Source organism: Thalia democratica, chromosome 3 (genome assembly GCF_965202585.1).
Source record: "Thalia democratica chromosome 3, ktThaDemo2.hap1.1, whole genome shotgun sequence".
NCBI lineage: Eukaryota > Metazoa > Chordata > Thaliacea > Salpida > Salpidae > Thalia > Thalia democratica.
In genome coordinates, this window is record NC_139167.1 from 87,124,825 (window position 1) to 87,147,716 (window position 22,892).

Below are 22,892 nucleotides of genomic sequence, written 5' to 3' on the forward strand. Positions count from 1 at the left end.
ATAGAATTTAAACAAATTTATACTTTTGATAAAATCACAAATTCAAACACTAGCGTGAACTTAGCTTGAGAGCGTTTTTTAGAAATTTTATAAAAATGTCCAAACTTAAGACCAAAATATTTTCCTTATCTTAACAGCTAATTAAAAACTTTTCATTTTATTCTAGAGAACGGTCCTTTGTCTTTAATTTAAAAAATCCATTGAATTGGGGTTTGACTTTTTGAGTTGGGCCCATTTAAAAGTTTTGTGTTTTTTTATTTATACAACCTTTTCTCCAAAACTAATATTTTTATTTCAAGTATTTTTTTTAACATACTTATAAAAATGTATTAATAATTTTGTAATTTTTTTTAAATTTTTTTTTTATACCATCAGCCTGAATAAACTTTTCAAAAAAATTCCAATTTTTCACGATTTTCGTTTTTCAGATATCCAACTTTTTATGCAAAAATAAAATATTTTTTTAGTAATTTTTATTTTTAACAGATTTGTATAGTTATGTTTTGTGATGTTGTGATATTTTTTTTCCAGTTTGTTTAGCTTTTAAAATAGATGACCCATACAAGTTTTAACTAAATTCTTAGCACTTGAGCGTGAAATCCCTCAAATAGCGTTGCTAAGAATTTAGGTAAAACTTGTATGGGTCATAAATTTTAAAAGCAATAATAAACTGGGATAAAAATGTCACAATATCATAAAACATAATTATACAAATCTGTTAAAAATAAAGACTATTAAAAAAATATTTTATTTTTGCATAAAAAGTTGGATATCTAAAAAACGAAAATCGTGCAAAATTGGAATTTTTCTGAAAAGTTTATTCAGGCTGATGGTATAAAAAAAATTGAAGTAAAAAATTAAAAAAAAAAATTACAACAACATCAAACTCATTTTTATAAGTATGTTTAAAAAAAATTGAAAAAAAAGTATTATTTTTGGAGAAAACGTTTTATATATAAAAGACAAAGTAAACCACAAAATTTTTAAATGTGTCCAACTCAAAAAGTCAAACGCAATTCATTGAATTTTATTTTTTATTAAAGACAAAGGACTGTTCTTTAGAATTAAAAAGAAAAGTTTTAATTAGCTATTTCGATAAGGAAAATAATTTGGTCTTAAGTTTGGATATTTTTATAAAATTCTTTAAAACGCTCTCGAGTTAAGTTCACGCTCGTAATTCAAACAACATTTTAAATTTACTCTTTAAAAGCTACATAATTAAATAATTACTGTTTAATGTTTAATAAAGCGAATAAAAAGTTTCACCCGGTAAGCATTAAGGTCTATTATTACACTAAAACAAATCTACAGATTTTTGTCTACTCAATACACAAAGAAGCTTTTCTTAACTTTTAAACAAAGGTTTAGTAAAAAACGTCTAATTAGGGCAAACTACGGTCCGCGAATCAAATCTGGCCTTTCAGTAAAAGGTTACTGGTTCGCGATGTAGTTTTTTTTGTGGAAAAATCAAAGTTCGACCTTATTGAAAAAAAACAAAGTTGTGCGTTTTAATTTTTTTAAGTTAACAGTAGTAATTATTAACATATCATTTCATCACAATTTTGCTTTTTTTTTTCTTTTTTTTTTATATACTTTATCAAAAGTTTCGAGTATCATGTTTTTTGAAAGCACTGTTTATGATAGAATTTTTAAGCTTATACTTTTAGAATGCATCTAAATCCGGGTTTCCTAAACATTTTTTTAAATTGCCTTCTTTTTATAAATTGAAATAGCAATGGCCCCCTTCTACCAAGTTTACTCAAAAACACCTAAGACTTTTTTTTCTTTAGCTCATCATCAGCAACTCTAGAATATCAAGTATAAGTTTCAAAACTACCATAAAAACAGCTGAGACCTTTTTTTTTATCATCAACTCCAGAATATCTAGTGTAACTTTTAAATAATGACCTCATTGCCCCCTGTGGCTCCTTTACTGCTAATGCCCCCCCCCTTTGGTCCCTTTGCTACTCATGACCCCCTGAGTATCTGTCATGGCCCCCAATGGGGCCACTAAGCCCACTTTCGATCTATATCTTTACTGATTTGAAATTGTCTTAAACTTATTTATAGCTTAAATTAAGATAAACATCTACTGAATATTATAGCAAGTAACATAAGTGTATGTATCTGTTGTAATTAGTTAGTGAATTTTTTACTTTTGTCTGGTAGCTTATAAAATAAGATATTTTATAAGTAAAGACAAACAAAAGCGTTAAAAAATGCTATGGTTGACCAATAATTTTTTTAGCTTTTTAAAGTTACATTTATATTATCTTAAAGCATTGAATTCATGTTTTAAGCAGCTAAATAAAACATAAACATTTTTTATGTTACTTTTTATTTGATTCGAATAAAAATCAAAAACTACTTGCATAGTTATGCAACAAATTTAAATTACAATAAACAAGTACAAAAGACAATTGCAACATAAGTTATTCAATAAATAGAAATTTGAGGTAAATATATATAAGTTAATCATATTGCACTTATTAATTGAAAATTGAGTAAATGTTTTGGTATCGAAACTTTTTGTTAATAAATAATTTCGTAGAAGTGTATTGATTTTAGAACCAGTTAAATTAATAAAACTAATAAATAAATATTTTTCTAGTGCATCACCATAACAAACACTTTTTCTTCGGGTTCATGTAAGACCCTGCAGGACAGTTGAATGCGTCTGAAAACTTCTCAAAATTCTGAAGTGATCCTATGACCCTGTGAAAATATATAAGCGTTTTATATTTAAACTTTTATTTGATTAACATGTAAAATTTTTTTTTATACCAGGTTTAAGATACTTTTAAGAGTGCTAAACTTACTTTGGTTATCTATTTAACACATTATATTAAAGTAACAAAAAAAACTAGCCTTTATTTTTTCTTCTAAACCTTAATGATTTTGATTAAAAATGTCAAATTATTTTGGTTTTAATTTATTTTAATTACTAATGAAAAATTATTAATACCTGTATTTACCTGGACTGTAAACGCCTTCTAAAAAATGTTTTACAAAAATGTTGACTTATTTTATATACACCAGTTTTTAACTACTAGTACTTGTTTTTCAGCATAAACAAGTATAAATCAACAGTTTTATAGTATATAAAGAGCATATAAATTTATGTATAAATTAAATTTTATACCTGTATCTGCCAGGGCTGTGAACGTCTTCTAACAAATGTTCTTCTGCCGCAAAATGCAACTCTTTTGCGCATCTCACCTGTGGAGAATAATACATTGATAACATATGTTTAGCAAATGAAAAATACAAAAATAAAACATGTGAGCATTTTTTTAATAATAGTCTTTAACCCTAAAGTTACTGCCATACTCGAAAAACTTGATTTTTATTTTTACTTACAATTATCAAATAAGATGTACATAAATTATTATGGTTTTTCATGCCGCAGAATATTAAATGTGAATGCACAATTGTCGAAAACTACCTTCATAGTTTCGTGTTAAAGACAGTCTTGTAAACTACTTACATTTGCAAATCCAACAAAGAACATCTGGTCATTGGTAAGACCTGTACCTAGTTTTTAAAAATATATAAACAAGCACACATATATTAAAATATAAATCTATACTACTCACATTAGCAAATCCTACAAAGAACATCTGATCATTGGTAAGACCTGTAGATGGTTCTCTATCTTCTCCTTTCAGTCCTTCAGATTGCAGCCAGAACTTGTATCCCTAAATAAGTATTTTAAGCGCATTATTTTTTGTCTTACCCAGAGAGAGATTTTAGTATAAATTTAGTGCGACTTTCAGTAAAAGTTAGCTAACAAATAAGCAAGTACATAATTTTATATATTAAGTCGCTCAACAAAACTTGAGGTAAATACAGTTAGCTATCTTTTGTAATTTTAATTAATTAAAAGTTGCTAAACTCCAAGCGGTTCAAAAATCTCAATAATTTATGCTATGTATTTATATTTGTTAAGCATTTTAAATGTAAAACCTTATTAGTACAAAAATAATAACCAAGATTCTGTACTTGACTTTTTTTACTTACAAACTTGGTGTGAACTTACACATAATTATTAGCTAACAGTTGTTTATTTGTTTAAATAAATAATTTAACAAAGCATAAAACCTGATGTGAGTTTCTGATCCCTCCAACATCAGCAATATTCTCTCCCAACGATTTCAAACCGTCTATCTGTTTGGAAAAGTTTTTATATAAAAACACTTAAATCTCTTTTTAAAACATAGGAAGAACTTTAATCTTTAAACTTTGAATAAACTTTCTGCAAAATTTTAAAGAAACTCTTACTAAGCTCTATTTAATACCTCATTTGCTGGATGAATATGCATTTTTGCACTTTTGACCCTCGCGGGTCGCAGCTTACCAACCCCTGCTCTAAATTAAGCTCAATCACAAGAGACAAAACTATACAAAATGTCATATAACTTAGAAAACTTACATGCATTTTTGCATTCTTGTAGCACTAATTAAAATAATGATGTTAAATAACTTAATTATAGTAAACACATTTTTTTAACTTTTAAGTCTGTTATAAACATTAATAAGTTTGATAGACGACAACAAGGGACATGTCCTTTCTTTACACTTCTGTATCTTTGTATTGACAATTAGAATACTAATCTAGAAATCTATACAAGCCTAAAATACGATAAACTTTTAAACATAAATAAAAGACTTTTTTTAATTTCTGTATATTTGTAGAACTAATCTAGAAATCTACACAGGCTTAAATTACCTCTTACTAAAACAATGTTCGAAAAACCCAACAAACAAAAAAAAGCACATATGCAGGTTTGAAATAGTAATTAGAATACTGATTCTGTACAAACTTTTTATATATATATAATTACAAAAGTTTAGTAAGTTTTTATAGCTAAAGAGAATAACAAGCTTTGTGGTGTTTAAAATTCAATAAACTCACTAAAAAAAATTAGTTAAAATTAAAAAATCATTAACAATATAATTTAAACTGTTTAGTAAGTATTTCTAATTAAAGGAAATGTTAAGCTTCGTAATGACTTAAAGCTCAAAAAATAGACTTAAAAATCCCCTAAACCACAAACTAACATGCATCTCGGCAGCCTTGTAGTAGTAGTTAGAATACTGATCCTGAATGCACTTTATCCTCTTGTTGAACTCCTTCAAGCTGCTTGGGGTCCACCAGTTCTTCCTGTTGCCATGGAGATCGTACTTCCTCCCCGTGTTGTCGAACCCGTGCGTGACCTCGTGGCCCAGAATGGTCCCGATAGCCCCAAATTGGAACACTCTGGGTTAAATTTACCAAATTAAGTAATTTTTCATGACAATAAACTTAGATTGACTTAGATTTAAAAAACTTTGTGTAGCCTTTTTTTTTACCTTACAAAACAGTTTATTTTGTTTTTTTTTGTTTTTAGAATACCAATATAGTTTTTTTATTTTCTTTTGCTCATTAACTTAAAATAAGACTTAATGGTAACAGAATTATAAAAATAAGTCTAGTTTTAAAAGGTTTTGCTTTGTTGTTTTTCTAAAGAGTCAACTTAATCAAGATAAAACGTTTTGCTCATTGAATAAACTACAATTAGTAACCATGGATGAAACTTTTACGATTTCGATATTCTTCTTCATGAACTGCCTACCAAAACGTGAATTTACAAACACAACAATTAAACTAAGTGAAAAAAAGTTTGGTTTTAAAATTTATAATTTTTATAAAAAGTTTACCTCAAAAATTTGTCTCCCCAGTAAAACGGATACTGCATCTCACCGGCTGGCAAAACTGTTAATAAATACTTTGATAAAATAAAAAACTAAGTTATCTTTTAATACCGGATTATGATAATAAATCTACTTCATTTTTCAACTTTTACTTGAAATAATAAAATAAGCAAGTATGTACTGTTTAGTTTCATATGACTATCAATAAAATAATGCTCACAACCCATTTATAAGAAAAAATCCAAATTTATTTCAAATTCAAATACTTTAGAAAAACAAACTCATGTCGTTTTTCGAAGGGTTGTAGAAAAATATATAGTTTGTGTATGTTCATACAACTTTATATCTATATATACACATATAACATGTAACAATATAAATATATATGTGCTATAAGCAGAAAATACAAGTCAGTTTTCAAAATTAAGTACATATGAGAAAACATCAACAAAACGAACTCATGGCGTTCTTCGAGGGACTGTAGAAAAGGAAAATAACAACTAAAGAAAAATACATGGTTTATGTCTGTTCATACAGAAACTTATAACTTTTCATATAAAAACATCAACAAAAAAACATATTGAATCTTTCGAATATATAGTTTAGGTGTGGTCATACAAAAATATAAACTTTTTATATAAAAAATATCAACAAAACGAACTCATGGCGTTCTTTGAGGGGCTGTAGAACGCGTTGACGGTTGACGGCACCGACTTAAACGCCACCTCGTGGAACTTCTTGTTGAGGAGGTTGAATCGCTTGGTGGCGAAATGTTGCAGGATGTTCAGAGTGTTGTTGAAGTAGTTTGTAGAGGTTGCGTATAACTGTTGTTTACAAAAAAAAGTTAGTTCATTTCATTTGTACAAAAAAAAAAATACACATTTTCGCTGATCAGCGCCAAAATATAAGACTTGGATATTTTATAGATAAAGTAAAACAAAATGTAAATCAAACTAGATTTTCAACTTTTATTAATCACATTGTTGTTATTTTGCTCATTTTATCCGAGTAAAACTTTGATGTTTTTTTAATGATTTTTGTTAAGTTTTTTCTTGTATAAAAACCCCGGATAAATTATTTATAAACAGAAAAATAAAAAAAGTTACGTTTTTCATTTCTTCATTAATAAGCGTCACGTTGTTATAAAGTTGCTCGTTGTATCCGATGAAACCCCGGATGTTTTTCGCTTTTTCCCGCGCTTTTTCCTTGGTCTGCGCGTCCATCCAGTTCACTTCGTGCTCCAAATTGTAAATGAAACCCTTACGAACATTCTTGAACAATATTTCTGCCTGTGAAGAGTTATTTGTATTAACATTTGAAAACTGAAATTACATTTTTTTAGACTGTATATTGATTTAAATTTGCAACACAATGAACAATACTATGGCTGAAACCATGAAAAATTAAAATTAATTATTATTAAATTTAATAACTATACCATAATGCTATATTCTGAATACTAAAACTAAAATAAAAAAAAATAATTTTTACTTTTCAAAATAAGCTGTAACTCACGCTTATAAAAATTCATCATAACTTATTGATACTAAACTTTGAAGTAATAATTATTTAAACTAAATTGGAGTTAAAGCAAATGAACTTGTAATTTTTAAGATGCTAAAAATAAACTTACAGCTTGTCTCTTGTTGGGGTCAAAATACTTGGTAATGAAAAGATGACCCGTTACTACTGGCAACCCTTTTATGATCTGTTCACTGCAGGTCTTCCATCTGTGAAGTTGTTATTGATATACTTTCAAAATACATTATTAATGAAACTTAACTCGTTAACGTTGAAAACTGACTTTATAGGTTTATGATGTTAGGCAACTTATGATTATTAACAATTGATTAATGAAACAAATGTTAACTGCTATCGGAAAACTAACATTTTTTGATTTTTTTAAAACATTTTATTCTATTTCAAATGTATACAAGTAAATATGGAAGTATGCGATCTCTAAAGTAAAAGTAAATTAAATAAAATTATACTCATACAAATGTTAACTACAAAAGGAGTGTAAAGAAACAACATTTACTTCCAGGTTTTTTGTGAACAAAGTAAACAACTTAACGAAAAATTTTTTCCAACCTTGGAGTCTGACTTCTTATTCCGTAGGAAGTCCTGAACTTGAGCAGCTCAGATCTGAATTTGGATCCCAGAGATGAGAGTCTGTGCTTGACAAACCTCCATATTACGTAGTTCAGTATTGTTCTGGTGAAAAAAAAAAAAATTTAAAACATTTGGATATGTTGAAAATACTGACACACTTACTAAAAATAGATTTGTATCAATCATCACAGCTTTTAAAAAGAAGTTGTGTTCAATATAGTATGCAACGAAAATAGTTGGGTTTTTATTAAAATTTACAAAGACCTTCTTGTCTAAGTTATTTTTTTTTTTTTAAATATGTAATAAAATAAAGTAGTTTTTCAGTACAAGCAAACATAAAAACGATAACTCAATTTATACAATTATTTTAACATGTTGCACAACTATATCAAACAACGTCGTTTACAACAATTGAAACTGTTAACTTATTTTAACCTAAAAAGAATAAAAAGTTTAAACTACAATACAGCTCTATAGTACTTTTAAGAACTTAACTCAATTTATTTAACTATTATGTAAACATTATTTAAATTTAATTGTTTAATCTTAATTTTTCACAAATTTATTAATATACAATAAGTTACACAAGACACACAATTTCAAAAACACTAATATATTTCGAGTAATTCTCTTCATTAGAGTACAATGATAACAAATAACAAGGTTTTACACACTTATATAGTAACCAAGTAATCATAAAATAATCAAGAGATTAACAAAAGACAAAAGCAATAAAGACAAAAGCAAAACCTAGAGTTGTTTTTACCTCTAAGCCACTATTAACACCAGGTGGTAAGGATCCAGTATCAAAATTAAATAAAAGTATGGTAATCTACCAGTACAGTTGCTGTTGTACAGCAAGTTATATTGGATTAACGACTAGACATCTTAGGAAGAGAATAAAAGAACACATACCAAAATGTGTAGAGAATTTTGCCTGTCAGATAAGAAAGATGATATACCGGTAAAGGTTTTAAAAGAATCTAAACGTTCATCTATTTCAGAACATTTAGTTAATAATCCAACTTGTGCAAACAATTATAGTATAGAAAGATTTAAAATTATTAAAATTTGTAGTAATGTTTTCGATTTGATTAAATTAGAAGCCATTTGTATTTTGTTAAGGAAACCTGTTTTATGTAAGCAAAAAGATTTTGACTATACTGTTTCTTTATTTTCGTAATATTTTTTAAGGATTGTTTTTATTTACGTTTAGTTTTACTGTAGATCAATTATAACAAAAATGGACTTTTTAAAATTTTAACTGTTACTAATTGCTTTTGTCTTTTATTAATCTCTTGATAACTTTATGACTACTTGATTACTTGGTTACTTTAAAAAGGTATAAAATCTTATTATATGTTAGCATTGTACTCTACTGAAAAGAATTGCTCGAAATATATTTAGTGTTTTTGAAATTGTGTGTTTTGTGTAACTAATTGTATAATTACTGATCACTTATGTTCCAGAATTTATTAATGTCGATAAATAGTGCTGCAAGTTTTAACAAAGCCTTTTAACAAGTGAAACTTTTATTTTTGCTTTACAGATACAATAAAAAAATACAGCTTAAGGAAAATAGCTGTTACAGATACAGTTTTGGAAAATCTAATAATAGTTAAACTTTATATAAATTTACTCAGTCAATAGTTTTTTTAAAAGAGTTATAACAATAACAAATATCAACTTCCTTTTTTTTTACCTAGTAGGCGTTTCATCGACTAACGCCAATAACTTTTTCAGCCATCTAACATTTTTAACTTTCACCTTAAAGTTGTCAGTTATTTTCTGTTCCAATATCATCTTCCTGAACAGCCTCCCAAAATTTATCTGTTTAAGTTTAGACATTTGATTTCTGTAGCAAAAATCTGTAAACTTTTGGTTAAAAAAAGTTTCAAAGTTTAATCTGTTTTTTTATTTGTTGATTATATTATTAATTTAAAGCATACTTAGCTGTTTAAATTAGTTTAAGTTTTGTTAATTAATTTTCAATTGGTAAAAAAATTATTGGTAAGTAAACATAAGTAGATAAAAAAATTGAAATTTTGAACTTACTTTATTATTTTTAAACTCGTTATCGATATCTTTCAGTTTGAAATTCAAGTTTTTAACTAACCTTACTATTTTTAAACTCGTTATCGATATCTTTCAGTTTGAAATATTCTTCTTTATCCTCATACTCTTCCTCTAATAATCCAACCAGTTCTCTTTCGAATCTCGCAAGATCTTCAATGTCTCTCAAAACTGTTTTACTGTCTGCGTTTAAATGCAAAGCTGTTTCAGCAATCATTCGAAAGTACGCTTTTCTAACCTAGAATTGTGTCATAGAAATAAAAACATTAAATAAATACATATAAAAGTATTAGAAATTAAAGAGGTAAAGTTCTGTTTCTGCCATGATTTCGAAGAACGTTTTTCTTACCAGGAATTATTTTTCAAATAACACATAAAATATTACGTTATTAGTTACAACTGTTTAAAATGTTTACTTTTAAAAGTAATACTTGGTGCAAATAAACGTATGTGTTTGATTTAAAACCATTTATAGGAAGAATATTGAAAAAAATTAAGATATAAAAAAGGTAAATGCTTTATTAATTATTAATTAATCATTTGAATCTTTTATTGGTGGTGTTTTTTTTTTATAAACTATATACCTCACTGTATCTATCACTTGTTTAAACTGTATTGTTCATATTTATAATAAATTAAATTTATATATACATTTTTTATTAACCTCACTGTATCTGTCACTTGTGTAAACAGCATTATTCATATTAATAATAAATTAAATTTATATATACATTTTTTATTAACCTCACTATATCTGTCACTCGTGTAAACAGCGTTGTTCATCGCCATACCTCCTTTGTATATCTGTAAATAAATAAGTTTTTGTTTTATAACTTATTACTTAAATATAACTTAGATATAACAAACATCAACTTTGTGTATCTGATTTCAAGTATATATTCAGTCGAGTTATTTTTATTTCAAACTACTTGGTGTTCCAAACAAGAAAGGTGAAAGTTTTTGAACATTAAACATTGCCACATTATACACAGGTTCATTATTTAGAACAAACAAAGGTTACTATTTGTAATCATCACAAGAAAACGTGCTTCCATGGCAACATATCACCATAGCAACATATCACTATGGCAACATATCACCATAGCAACACATCACCATGGCAACATATCACCATAGCAACATATCTATATAGCAACATATCAAACACATCACCATGGCAACTAACAGCCATGATGTAGTATTCCCCCTCCTCAATCACCTCGAACCGCATCAGGTTGTCGTTGTTGAACCTCCTCAGCGTTGCTATGGTGTCACTAAGCAACCTGCCACCGCAACACGGGTCCGTGCCCAGGATTGGCCACGCGAGGTCGCCACGGAGCAGGTTGAGAAGGGGACCGCTGCCCCTCATTTCAATTAGTTCTGAAAAAAAAAAAGATAATACAAAGTTTTAAGTTGTAAAGTTAACAATAAAAATTCTCTACTTATGTAGGTATAAGAAGAAAAATTATCGAGATTTTATCAGAACAGAATTTATAAAATGATAAAGATTTTAAGATCTAAGTAATAAATTTTAAACAATTTGATAATATATAAAAAGTATTTTGTGTTGATTGAATAACAGTTAAAAAATAGATTTGTTCAAGTGAAATACAGCTTAATTGTTTTAGTTAATAAATTTATTTACATATTCCACTTAACTTAATATAAATCTTGTTGTAAGATGTAACGTTAAAAGGCGTTAAATCTGTGGTATAAATCATTTATATAGAATATGAATTTGTAAAAATAAGATAATCAAAGAATGCTCAAAAGCAAGTTTCAAAAAATCAATAAAGCATAGTTTTATTTTTGAGATTGTTTTACTTTTTTAAAGTTCCTTTTATATATCAAATAATAAAAACTCAAAAAGAGTTGTTTAAGCCTGGCAGAAAAAAATTAAAAGATAAGAATTAAAAGTGTTCTTTTAAAAAATATATGTCATATCTATTAAGGAGCAAATAAAGTTATGTTAATTATATGTATACTATTTAATGATTGTAAGATTAAATAAATGAAGTATTTTAATAACTTACTTGTGTTCATACAGGATTTAAAGATTTCTTTCGCTTTGATAACAGCACTTATATCTTTTTTGGTCTCTCTCGAATTCATAAGACCTAAAAACAACAAAAATAACTAGTTTATGTGTGAAGTTAAAAAAATCTGATTGTATTAATAAGCTATTCTGTAAAACTAAATTTCAAAGGTTGAAATCTTTTTTTTTTCAATAAAACTTTTATAAAACAAATACTTTTTCGACAAACGTTTAGCAAAAATACTTTTAGTAATAAGGTAATGGAAGCTTAAATATAAAAAAAAGTTAACTTATTGCTTATAATTAACAGTTAATATATGTAACAAAAAAGAAAATATCATTTGATAAACTTATAATACCTGCAAGTTCCAATTTAACTCTGTCCCTGATAACAGAGTAAGTTGAAATTGACATTCTATGATGGGGTATTTTAGATTCTTTCAACCATCTCCCGCAAGCGTATTTGTAAAAATCGTCACAAGGGTTTACTGTGTAATCAATCTTGTTTGTGTAGTAGGCAGCTGAATGATGCATTTTTGTTACTAATTTTTTTACTATATATCTTTATTTTGTTACTATGTATAAATCATTATAAAATTTGATTGTGTAATTTATGATGTTTGTATAGTATACGGTTTCAAAATAGTTATGTTATACTATGTGTTACCTATAAAACAAACAATCAAGTAAAAACAAAGTTTACAAACAATTTTAACTTCCTTTTGTTGAAATTTACTTTTTCAAACTATATCGTTCTTTAAAAATAAAACAGTTTTTTTTTTAACTGCTATAATTGTTTTTTAAGTTTTCAGATAACTTGCCTAAATGAACGCTTTAAAATTAACTGATAAAAAATTTAAGATTCACTATGAATAACAGTTATGTATTAAAAAGTCAAAAATTTTTAATTTACTTTTACGTATTTTAAATTATATATTTTCTCAATATGTAACAATATTTGAAACTAAGATTTAATTTTTCACTCTAATTATTCAAAAAAAATTATAGTCAAACATCTAACCAGTTTCAAAACATTCTTTCGTTGTACACGGCTTTGTATCATGAAGTCTTTCAAATTTGATTGCATCTATAATTTATATCTTATTTAGATTTGTTCAAGCCATAGTTTTTAAACTTTAATCGTTTTTATCTATTTAAGTTTTAAAAAAGCTTAAAAATAACTTGAATAAATTTTTTGTTGTACTTTAAAAATTGCAAAAATGACCATCTTACTACCAACAAGTCTATTAAAATGATTTATTAATTAAATGTCTGTTATAGATCACTAAATTTAATTCTAATAAAAATAAGGAGTTTTGTAACATGTTAACTTGTTAGTGAAAGTTAATCTACTTAATTTTAGTTATAACTAGCAATAAAATGTATAACTTTTACCTCTAATACAGGCTTGTTGTGGTGTTTTGTATCCTCTTAACTCGTAAGACCATCTGTATTTTGTTTCTTTACCGCAAACTTCGTAAGACGTGTAAGAAGATTGTGTACTGTATGAAAAAAATAATATTTTTATAGGTACATGTTAGATTAAGCATATTTTTAAACTTTTACAAATTAAAGTACTAATTGAAGCATATGTGAGTTTAGTATGAAAGTTTGGATTTATTTGAGAAAATTACTAAAATTTTAGTTTTAAAATTGAAGTGAGCTCAAGATTTTTTTTGTTTTACATAACCATAAACTTTATTATTTTATTTTATAAATCATTAAAAAGTAGTATTGTAGACAAAGATAGTGTTAATAAAATGTTTATATGCTTCAGTATAAAAGCTAATTTTCATATTAAGCATTTTAGCAAGTTGTATCAACAATTTTCAGATTAACTATTTCGATTTTTTTATATCCTGAATCTAATCTTTTAGAGAAAAATTGATTAATTTAGCTCTAAATAACTATTGAATACTAAGTATCAACTTTTTCATGTTTTACATTTTGAAGTAAAAGTTATGAATGTTATCTCAACTATCACTTCAAAATAAATAAAAAAGACACTTCCAAATTATTATTAATTAAGATATAGTTTAATTGTCGTTAAAAGGATAAAAAAAAATCAATTTAAAACAACAAATTTACCTGCCACTCACTCCGCAAGAAACTTGGCAAGCGGTCACACTTCCAAGTTCTCCATCGAAATCCTCGCATTTTATCGTTTGACTTCTCGATGATCTTTGTAATCTCGGACACCGGATCCTTGTTCTTGAGACCTCGTGTTGTGACTGACCAAAAACTGATAATACAGTAGAATCTTGTAAGAAAAATACTTTTGACTTTGAAACTTTAAAAGTTGATATAACAAACTAAAAAAGAGTTAATAATAATGTTTATGTACTTAAAGTTTTGTTTACATTGAATTAGTTACATTGAAAATAAAAATCAGACATACTTAATTTGTGATAAATACATATCAAAAACTGTGTGATAATACATTAGAATCTTAAAAGAATAATATTTTGACTTTGATATTTTAAAATTCAATATAACTAACTGAAAAGGAGTTAAAAAATAATGTTTATACATTTTATGTTTTGTTTACAATCAACTAGACAAAATGAAAATAAAAATCAGACATACAAATTTTATTTGTTAATGACTCAAAACTATCTTAATATAAATTTTAGCTGTATAGTCAAAATTGAATAAGTTTATCTTTTGTTATCTATCAACGTAGTATGATGAAAAAAGCTATGGATTATAAAATTTTAATTATTTTGAAGCTATATAAACTTAAACTAAAATAATCAAGCATGCATCAATCTTACAGATGACTAATTTATGAATAGCTCATATTAAAAACTTTTTAAGCATTTTACCCTGATTACATTAAACATTAATTGTTTTTATAACTTAATTATATACAGCTAAGATAAAAATCTATCAAAATAAGTTGCTTTAACACATAAAAATTTTGACTCAACTTTGAATAGGATATTAAAACACCATTTTAATTTAAAATATAAGTATTTTGTACGTTTTAACTTAAATCTAGAAATCTTTATATAATTCAGCTTGTAAAAAGCATAATGTTTTAGGAAAAAAAAACTTTTAAGTACTAATTAATCAAGTACTACAAACAAAACTTTAATAAAACTCACTTCACGAACAAAACTTGTTTTTCGTTTTTACAGAAATTTGGATTAACATATTAAAAAAAAGTTTTACTAACTATTTTGCTTTTATAAAATACATACAGGCTGTTTTTTTTTTTCTGCAATGCGTAAAAAGCTTCAAAAAGAGCTTTTTAGCTTAAACTATTTTTGTTATACACGTCCTAAGTATTGTTTAAAGCTCTAAATATTAGAATATGTTAGAATGAAAGTATTATATAGTCTTTTCGAGAAGGAAATTTAAAAGTTTGTTATATATTTAAAAACAGCATACATAATGATGTCCTTTTAAACTAGTAACAAACTAAAAGTACAACAAATGCAAAATCTAAATTAAAACAATAACCAAAAAATAATGATTCCAAATCTCAAAGCAAAAAAGTACTTTTTTATTTAGAAATAGTAGAGCGTTTTATAAATCATTAAGAAAAAGTAATCAATATATTTACTACAGATTACAATGATTTTAACTAACTTATATTGTTTTGACACTGAACTTACTAAATAAACGAAATTGGTTTTAAACTAAGCAAATTTACTTTTAATTAGAAAAATTTAGAAAAGAATTTTATAATTGATTCATAATTGTTTTTTATTCAAACAATGTTTTTTTTTTAATAGGTACATTTTCTCTAAAAGTCCATGCTTTTCTAAATGAATTACAATACACATGAGTTCACGCGTATACAAATCACGGCTAAAAAAATAATATTACTTCAAAGCATACTGTCCATGATACAATCGAACTAAACTGCATGTCTCTCAATGAAAATTTAAATTTAAAAATTATTAATTTTAACTTACGTGATCGTAATATATGTTCTATGAACGTCGGAAATAGCCCCACTGTGAAATTTCATAAACTTTTCGTAAATTAACTAATATACTTAAGAGAATTATAAAATATCTTTTTAATGTTTATACACAAGTCAGTTTAGTTTTGTTTCAACCAAAAACGTTTGTTACAAATTAGCTTTAAGATATTTGTTTGGTTGTTTTTGTCACTTGGTTATAACATTCACTTTATTTTGTTCTATGGGAAACCTAAGCATTTGTAACTAGTTGATAACTTATTTGTTTACAGTGTATTTTATTCTTAGCATTTGTTTTACTTATTACAAATGCATATTTTTTAAAGTAAACAACATAGTCTTAATTCGACAATGAAGTTATTTTCACTCTATTTACAACATCCACATTTTTAAACCTAAAGTAATTTTGGTATAAAAAAGTTGAAAAACTTAAATATTCATATTACAATCATAATACTGAACTTCAAAAGAATCAAAAATGGATGTTAATAAAAACTGTCTTAACATTTGTATATGAGTAAAGGTAACAACTCAAGAAATTATTTTTTAGTAGTTATAAAAGCAGTAAAAGCTTTATGGTTTAAAAAATTTTCTAAATTAACTTAATACTTTTTTGTTTAACTTTTTAAAACTAGCTAAAATTACAACTTTATTCTTTTTTTGTTAAGAAAGAGTCTTGTAAGTGAACTTGAATAGCTCGTTGAGAAATTTAGGTTAACATTTTTTATTTTTTTATTAAAACTCTTTCCTTTTGAAATTAATGTACTATTTTTTTAATAATTTTATTTTAAATTAGTTTTTAAACTATTTGGTACTAATTAAAATCATACTTAATAAAAAAAAATACAACTACTTTCATTGATGCTATTTATTGATAAAAGCATTTTATGTAATAAAAACTAAATTAACACAAAATTTACAACTTTATTGTGATTTTGACTAAGCATGGGTAACAACTTTTGTAAACCTGTTAATAAACACTTTGAACCTGAAACTAAATGGTTAGTAATTCAAAACAGGTCCAGATATATTATAAAAAGACAATATTTGTACAATATAAACAACGTTGATTTCGTTATAGTGGAATTTTATGTCAGCTAGTCTGTTTAAAGAAGAAAATATTTTACTATATAAACTTTTTTTTGTTTTTAAAATAATGGAAATATGGTATGAAGTTCATAGTTATATAATTAAATAAGATGCGGAACTTTAGTTATATGCTGTCAAGTTTTTATAATTTTGTAAACTACAAAACTTAAAGGACTTTAAGTATTTTTCAAACTTTATGACAAAAAAACTTTTTATTTTCAAAACTTTAGGCTGGTGACAGATTTTACTGTTTTCAACCTGACTAAGTGTTTAATAATTAAATAATTTTAAGAAATATAATTGATTAAAATATTACACTTTTGTTTTTGTATCAAATAGCTTGAAAAATGGGTTTTAAATAAAGTTTTATTTGCTATGAAATGTAAAATAATTTATTTTTTTAAAGTTACAACTTAAAGTAAGTCATATAAGATTTTGTGTAAACTTTAACGAAAAACTTACAATCAATAATAACTGTACACAGAAAACTCTCAAAACCTGAAATATCTTTCTTGCCTTTCTTTTCATTGTAATCTTTCAAATCGGTGAAGTCGTGAGCTTCGAAATTGTCTTTTCTGTTTTTATTCTCATAATCTTCAATAACTGAATTGAGCTCGTCTCTTAAATTGAAATCATTCCTCTTTGTTTTGTTTGGTTTCTAAAAAACAAGTTTAAATTTGGTTACAGTGAGAAATAGTTAAAATATAGTTGTTTTTGCTGTATCTTAGTATATGTTTTAGTTTAAGATTAATCACAAATATTTTTAGATACTAAATTTACAGTTTTTAGAAAAAACATTTATTAATGAAAACAAAAAAAATATTATATATCAAAAGATAATAAAATAATATCTATGAAATGATAGTTTAAAATACTATTAACTTAATAGTAAAAATAATAACATTCGAATTGATATTGGAAATGTTTTAAAATACTATTAAAACTTTTAAAGTTTACAAATAAATATTAAAAAACTTACATTGTCATGACTCTGGTATTCAAGTTGCCTCATAACAACATTCATTTCAGAAAATTCCGAATCAAATTCTGAGTCAGGACGTTCATCCATGCATGATACATAAGTACATGTTGATAACAAAATAAGTACTAACAATCTCATTACAAAGTCTGAAATATTAACATATATACATTTATTTTCATACATAATACATAAATACATGTTGATAAGAATAAAAATATTAACAATCTCATTACAAAGTCTGAAATATTAACATATATACAACATATATACATTTAATTTCATCCGTAAATAATACATGATAAGCTCATAGTTGTAAAATTAATTATTATAAAAATAACTTCGATAAAAGGTCTAAAACATTAATATGCATATTTACTTTAAACTACAGTTAAGTAACTTAATATTTAACTTCGTTCATACATAATACACAATAAGAACATGATTGTTAAATTAACAAAATAACTAGTTTATTACAAAGTATAACATATTAGTATTTATATATAGTTTCATCCGTACATAACACATGATAAGTTCATAATTTTTAAGTTAATAATACTAAAAAGTACTTCAATACAAGGTCAAAAACATTATATTTACTTTAAACTACAGTTAAATGATTTAATATCTAATTTCGTTCATACATAATACGTAATAAGTACAACATGATAACAATAACAGTAAAAGCAACTTTATTACCAAGTCTTAAATATCAATACTTCTTTAATTTTGTCCATACATATTACATATGCATGTGTTGAAAAACGTAATTGCAATAACAACTTCAACACAAGGTCTAAACTAAACATTGATGTATATTATTAATTTACATGTACTTTATTTTGTTCATACATAGTCCAGAGAAAGTAAATATTGAAATAGGTAAAAATAATGGTGCAAAAATTCCTTTCAATAAACTTTACCTAAGGTAGTTGCTTTAAATAGAGTAAAAGTAAGTTTTCATTTTGAAAAACTATAAAATATGTTACTACGACGCTTTAATCAATTATCTTAATAATCGATGTTTTTTACATTTAAATCGGATGATAATTTATTTTAACTTTTATTTTTTACTGTTGTACTAATAAAACACTTACTTTGACATTTAATTACTTGAAATTGATGAGTTTTATTAGTTAATATAACTTAGTCTTAATCTAAAAAACAAACTAGAGGTCAACAGCTCTAAATTCTATTAGAAAATAAACAAAGAGTTAAAATCTAAAAATTCCGTTCAAGCTTTACTTTCTTCACAGCAAAACTTGTTTTTAGTTATAAACAAAAGATACTAAGAAGAATAAGTATTACCAACATTTCGAACCTTTAATACTTTCTTAAACCATAAAAAGTGCAAAACTCTAATTTGAATAAAAACTATGAAAAATTGAAGAAACTTTTCGTTCCATTTTTCTTTTTATCTATTGAAAATTTTGTTTTCACAAAGCATAGCTGCTTTTCAAAAACAAACAGTATAAATAAGAGTATAGGCAATAGAAAAAATAAACAACTTTGTTGTTAAAAAACAAAAGTGAGTTACACATCTGTGAAATTTGCTTAAACTATGAAAAATAAAATAAAAAATATTTCCTTAAAAAAAACACTGGTACTCTTAAAACAAAAACAGTAGAAATAAATAAATTTGATATGAAAATTCAAACGTTGTAATTATAAATATAAAAATTAAATATAAAAAAAAAAATAATAATAATTCTCTGACAATTATGACTGTAATGATACATAAAGTTTAAAGAATATTATTTTTTCTCAAACATTTTATTCAACAAATCAAAGCTAAAGTTAAAGAAAAAAAGCTTAAATGTAAAAAAAATTAAAACGATCACATTCTAAAAGTATATAAATAAGTTTTACAACTCTAACATCTACAAAAACAACTGATAAATTGAAGTGAATTAAATTAAACTTTTAAATAACTTAAAATTTAAATTATTGCATTCAATTAAGCGCAGCTATTCTTGAAAAAATTTTTTATAAAATTAAATTTTAGTCTAATGCTTAAATATGAAAATCTCGAAAACCGTAAGATTTTTAAAAGCAAAGACAAATTAAGGTAAACAAATACAATTTTTTCTTATAAATTTAATTCATTTAAGCACAGCTACTGTCAAAACAAAAATAAAAATTCAAGCACAAGCAGAATATAAAACACAACAGTAAACATTTTTTAAATCGACTGAAACTGCCTAAACTTAAGGAAAAACTTTCATATCATTGCGAATATATTCAATAAAGTAAATTTAAACAAAAACATTATAAGTAGTCGCTGCATATGAAAAATCAACAGTGTTTTTTTATTTAAAAACAGACTAAAACTTTATAAACTTTAAAAAAAAATGCAAATTTATTGCAAGTTTGTCATTCAATAAAGTACAGCAACTAAAACAAAACAATAGAAGCTCGGCTGTATATAAAAACTCAGCAGTATAAAACCCACGCTTTATAAATTGCAATATCCGCAAATTTCCATCACGATTTTAATTTTTATTATTTTTCTCTTAACAATAGAACTTAGAAAAACTTTACCATAAGTAGAGTAATTGAGTAAATCCGTAATTTTATAATTTGATCTCAACTTTTTATAACTTGACATGTAATAGTTGCAGTGACTAAAAAAACTATGTTTATTCTATGGGATAAGAGTATGAGTTTATGGTTTTCATTTTTGCAAAAAAAAAAAATTGAAACAATTCTGTTGTATTAAACATTATAAAACTTGTAGTTGTTTACCTTTTTTAAAACTCTGTTTTAAGGCAAAAGTTTTCTTGTACTTTTCTGGAAGTTGTATGTTAAAACGCAAAGTTTTCTAAAACGTTCGAAACTAAAACACATGCACAACTAGAGATTTTTATGAAAATAGTTTACTACTAACAGCAACAAAATTAAATCGCTTAAGCAAAAAAAACTCTTTTAATAAGCATTTTATGGTACAAAAACTTATTTTTGCTATAGTAGGTTAATAGTTAACATAACCAAAAAACAAGCTTTCGAAAACGCGGGAAGCTAGAGTTTTGCAGATAACCAAAACCAAAAATTGGCGTATTTTGAACATTTATTTGCAATAAAGACGTTTTCGTAAAAAACTACCGGAGCTTACAATTTTTATTCAATTTAGACAAAAATCATCCTAACTAAACGATTTGTCTTGCTATGTGTTTGTGACTTTTTTTTTAACTTGCACAAAAGCAACAAAAAATATCTTTTATATGACCTAAAAGTCCAACAAAAATACTTGTTGAATCTAAGAAGACAAACAAGTTTTTTTGATTAACAGAGCTTCCCGTTTTTATTCAGTTTAGACAATGAATATCTCAAACGATTCGTCTAGTTTTATAGATATAACATTTTTTGTTTAGGTTTTTAGTAATAACCTCTGTTCACTTATGTAGCCGCTATTACTACCCGCATTTATTTGCTTCCATGGTGTTTTCCTATAAAAAACGGATAAACATAAGCATAAACTTATATATAATTAAGTAATAAACTAATTAAGTTTATCAAAAAAAAGTAGTTTTAGTTATGTTAAACAGAAGAAAGACTCGTTTAAAAATAACAAAAAAATGCCATGTCTACTAAGCAAAACACATCTTTTAGATGTTTTTTGTCTAAGTTGAATAAGAATTTTAACTTCCATATAATTTTTACGAAAACGTATTTATTTCAAATAAATGTTCAAAATACGCGAATATCTGATTTTTCTTATCTGCAAAACTTCAGCTTACTTCGAAACACAAAAATAAAAATTATGAATTGAATTTTTGTTTAACTTAAATAAACTAAAAACATTTCTATATATCAATAAATCTAAATAAGTATTGTATTAAAATGTTTAAACAATATTTAGTTTTATGAAAATTTATAACAATTTTTTCACTAAGATGCTACTGGCTTTTTATACTACATACACGGTACTTATAAATTTTTGATATTTTATACAAAACAAAATTTAAACAAATAAATAAAAAGAATAGCTTACAAATAAAATACAAAATTATCATGTTATCAAAAGTGATACACAACCAATATTAAGCTTAAAAATTATTTTATAAAGTTAGGTATTTTAAGTTAAAAAAACAATAAGTATGTGTATGCTTTACAACTTTTTATTTCATATGTAGTTCTTTGCACATGCTTTTATTCATATAAAAGGTTTAAAATTTACAATCTAAAACTAACAAAAGCATTAATTAGTTTATTTTTAGTTTACTCTGTTTCAATTTTAAAAACTTTATTTTTCAAAACATTAACTAAATTATTTTGTTTATTGTTCTGAACATGTAGTTTTAGCTTACAAAGTATTGGATTATTAAAGTACATTTTCAAATTATTTTTTCTTAATTCAAAAAAAGGTTTAAACTTATAAAAATTTTAGTCCCTCTGAATATTGTTGAGACTCATTGGCTAGTTTACATTTATATCTTATTGGTAATGTTTAGTTGCTGTCTTCTAATTTGCTTAACAAGTTATAGAAATTAAGCTTATTTAAATTTAGAGGTTCTAAAAAAATGTAGTGCAAAAAAACTTTTAAACTTAATTTATCTGGTAAATAACAAAAAATTAGTAAAATATACAATTTTATTTAAAAATTAATTTCTGTTTTTAAATATCTGTACTTAATCTAGTCTTTATGTATTTAAAATAGAGTTAAATTTTTATAAAAATTAAAAATCTCACTTTACTTGTAAATTAAGCTTGTCTGAATAATATTTGCTATTTTCTAGAACGAATTTTGTTTTACTTCTTAAACAAAAGTTAAATCATAAGTTAAAAAAATTTTTGGCACTGAATTAAAAACTTACATTTAATAGTAAACATAATTGCATGAAATCGGCTTTGATTGTTTCTTTATATTTTTAAGAACTTTGTTAAATAAACATTTTTAAAGTTCATCAACATTAAAAAAAAGTTTTTTTTTAATTAAGAAAAACTTTATAAAGTCTATGATATTTTTATAAAGTTCTTTA

General features: G+C 25.0%; 1 protein-coding gene across 1 annotated transcript; it reads right to left on the bottom strand.

Moving 5' to 3' along the window:
- Positions 1-2,615: 2,615 nt before the first annotated feature.
- Positions 2,616-18,003, bottom strand: LOC145832642 (phosphate-regulating neutral endopeptidase PHEX-like). The gene is made up of 21 exons (XM_082939942.1): positions 17,914-18,003; positions 17,433-17,592; positions 14,003-14,156; positions 13,310-13,416; positions 12,936-13,001; positions 12,274-12,435; positions 11,913-11,996; positions 11,066-11,259; positions 10,624-10,683; positions 9,923-10,117; positions 9,509-9,636; positions 7,786-7,908; positions 7,328-7,424; positions 6,801-6,983; positions 6,356-6,518; positions 5,701-5,755; positions 5,058-5,260; positions 4,102-4,163; positions 3,597-3,698; positions 3,143-3,219; positions 2,616-2,715 (listed from the first exon to the last, which is right to left on the bottom strand). The coding sequence occupies exons 1-21, from the start codon at positions 18,001-18,003 to the stop codon at positions 2,616-2,618; spliced, it is 2,565 nt and encodes an 854-aa protein (XP_082796068.1).
- Positions 18,004-22,892: the final 4,889 nt, after the last annotated feature.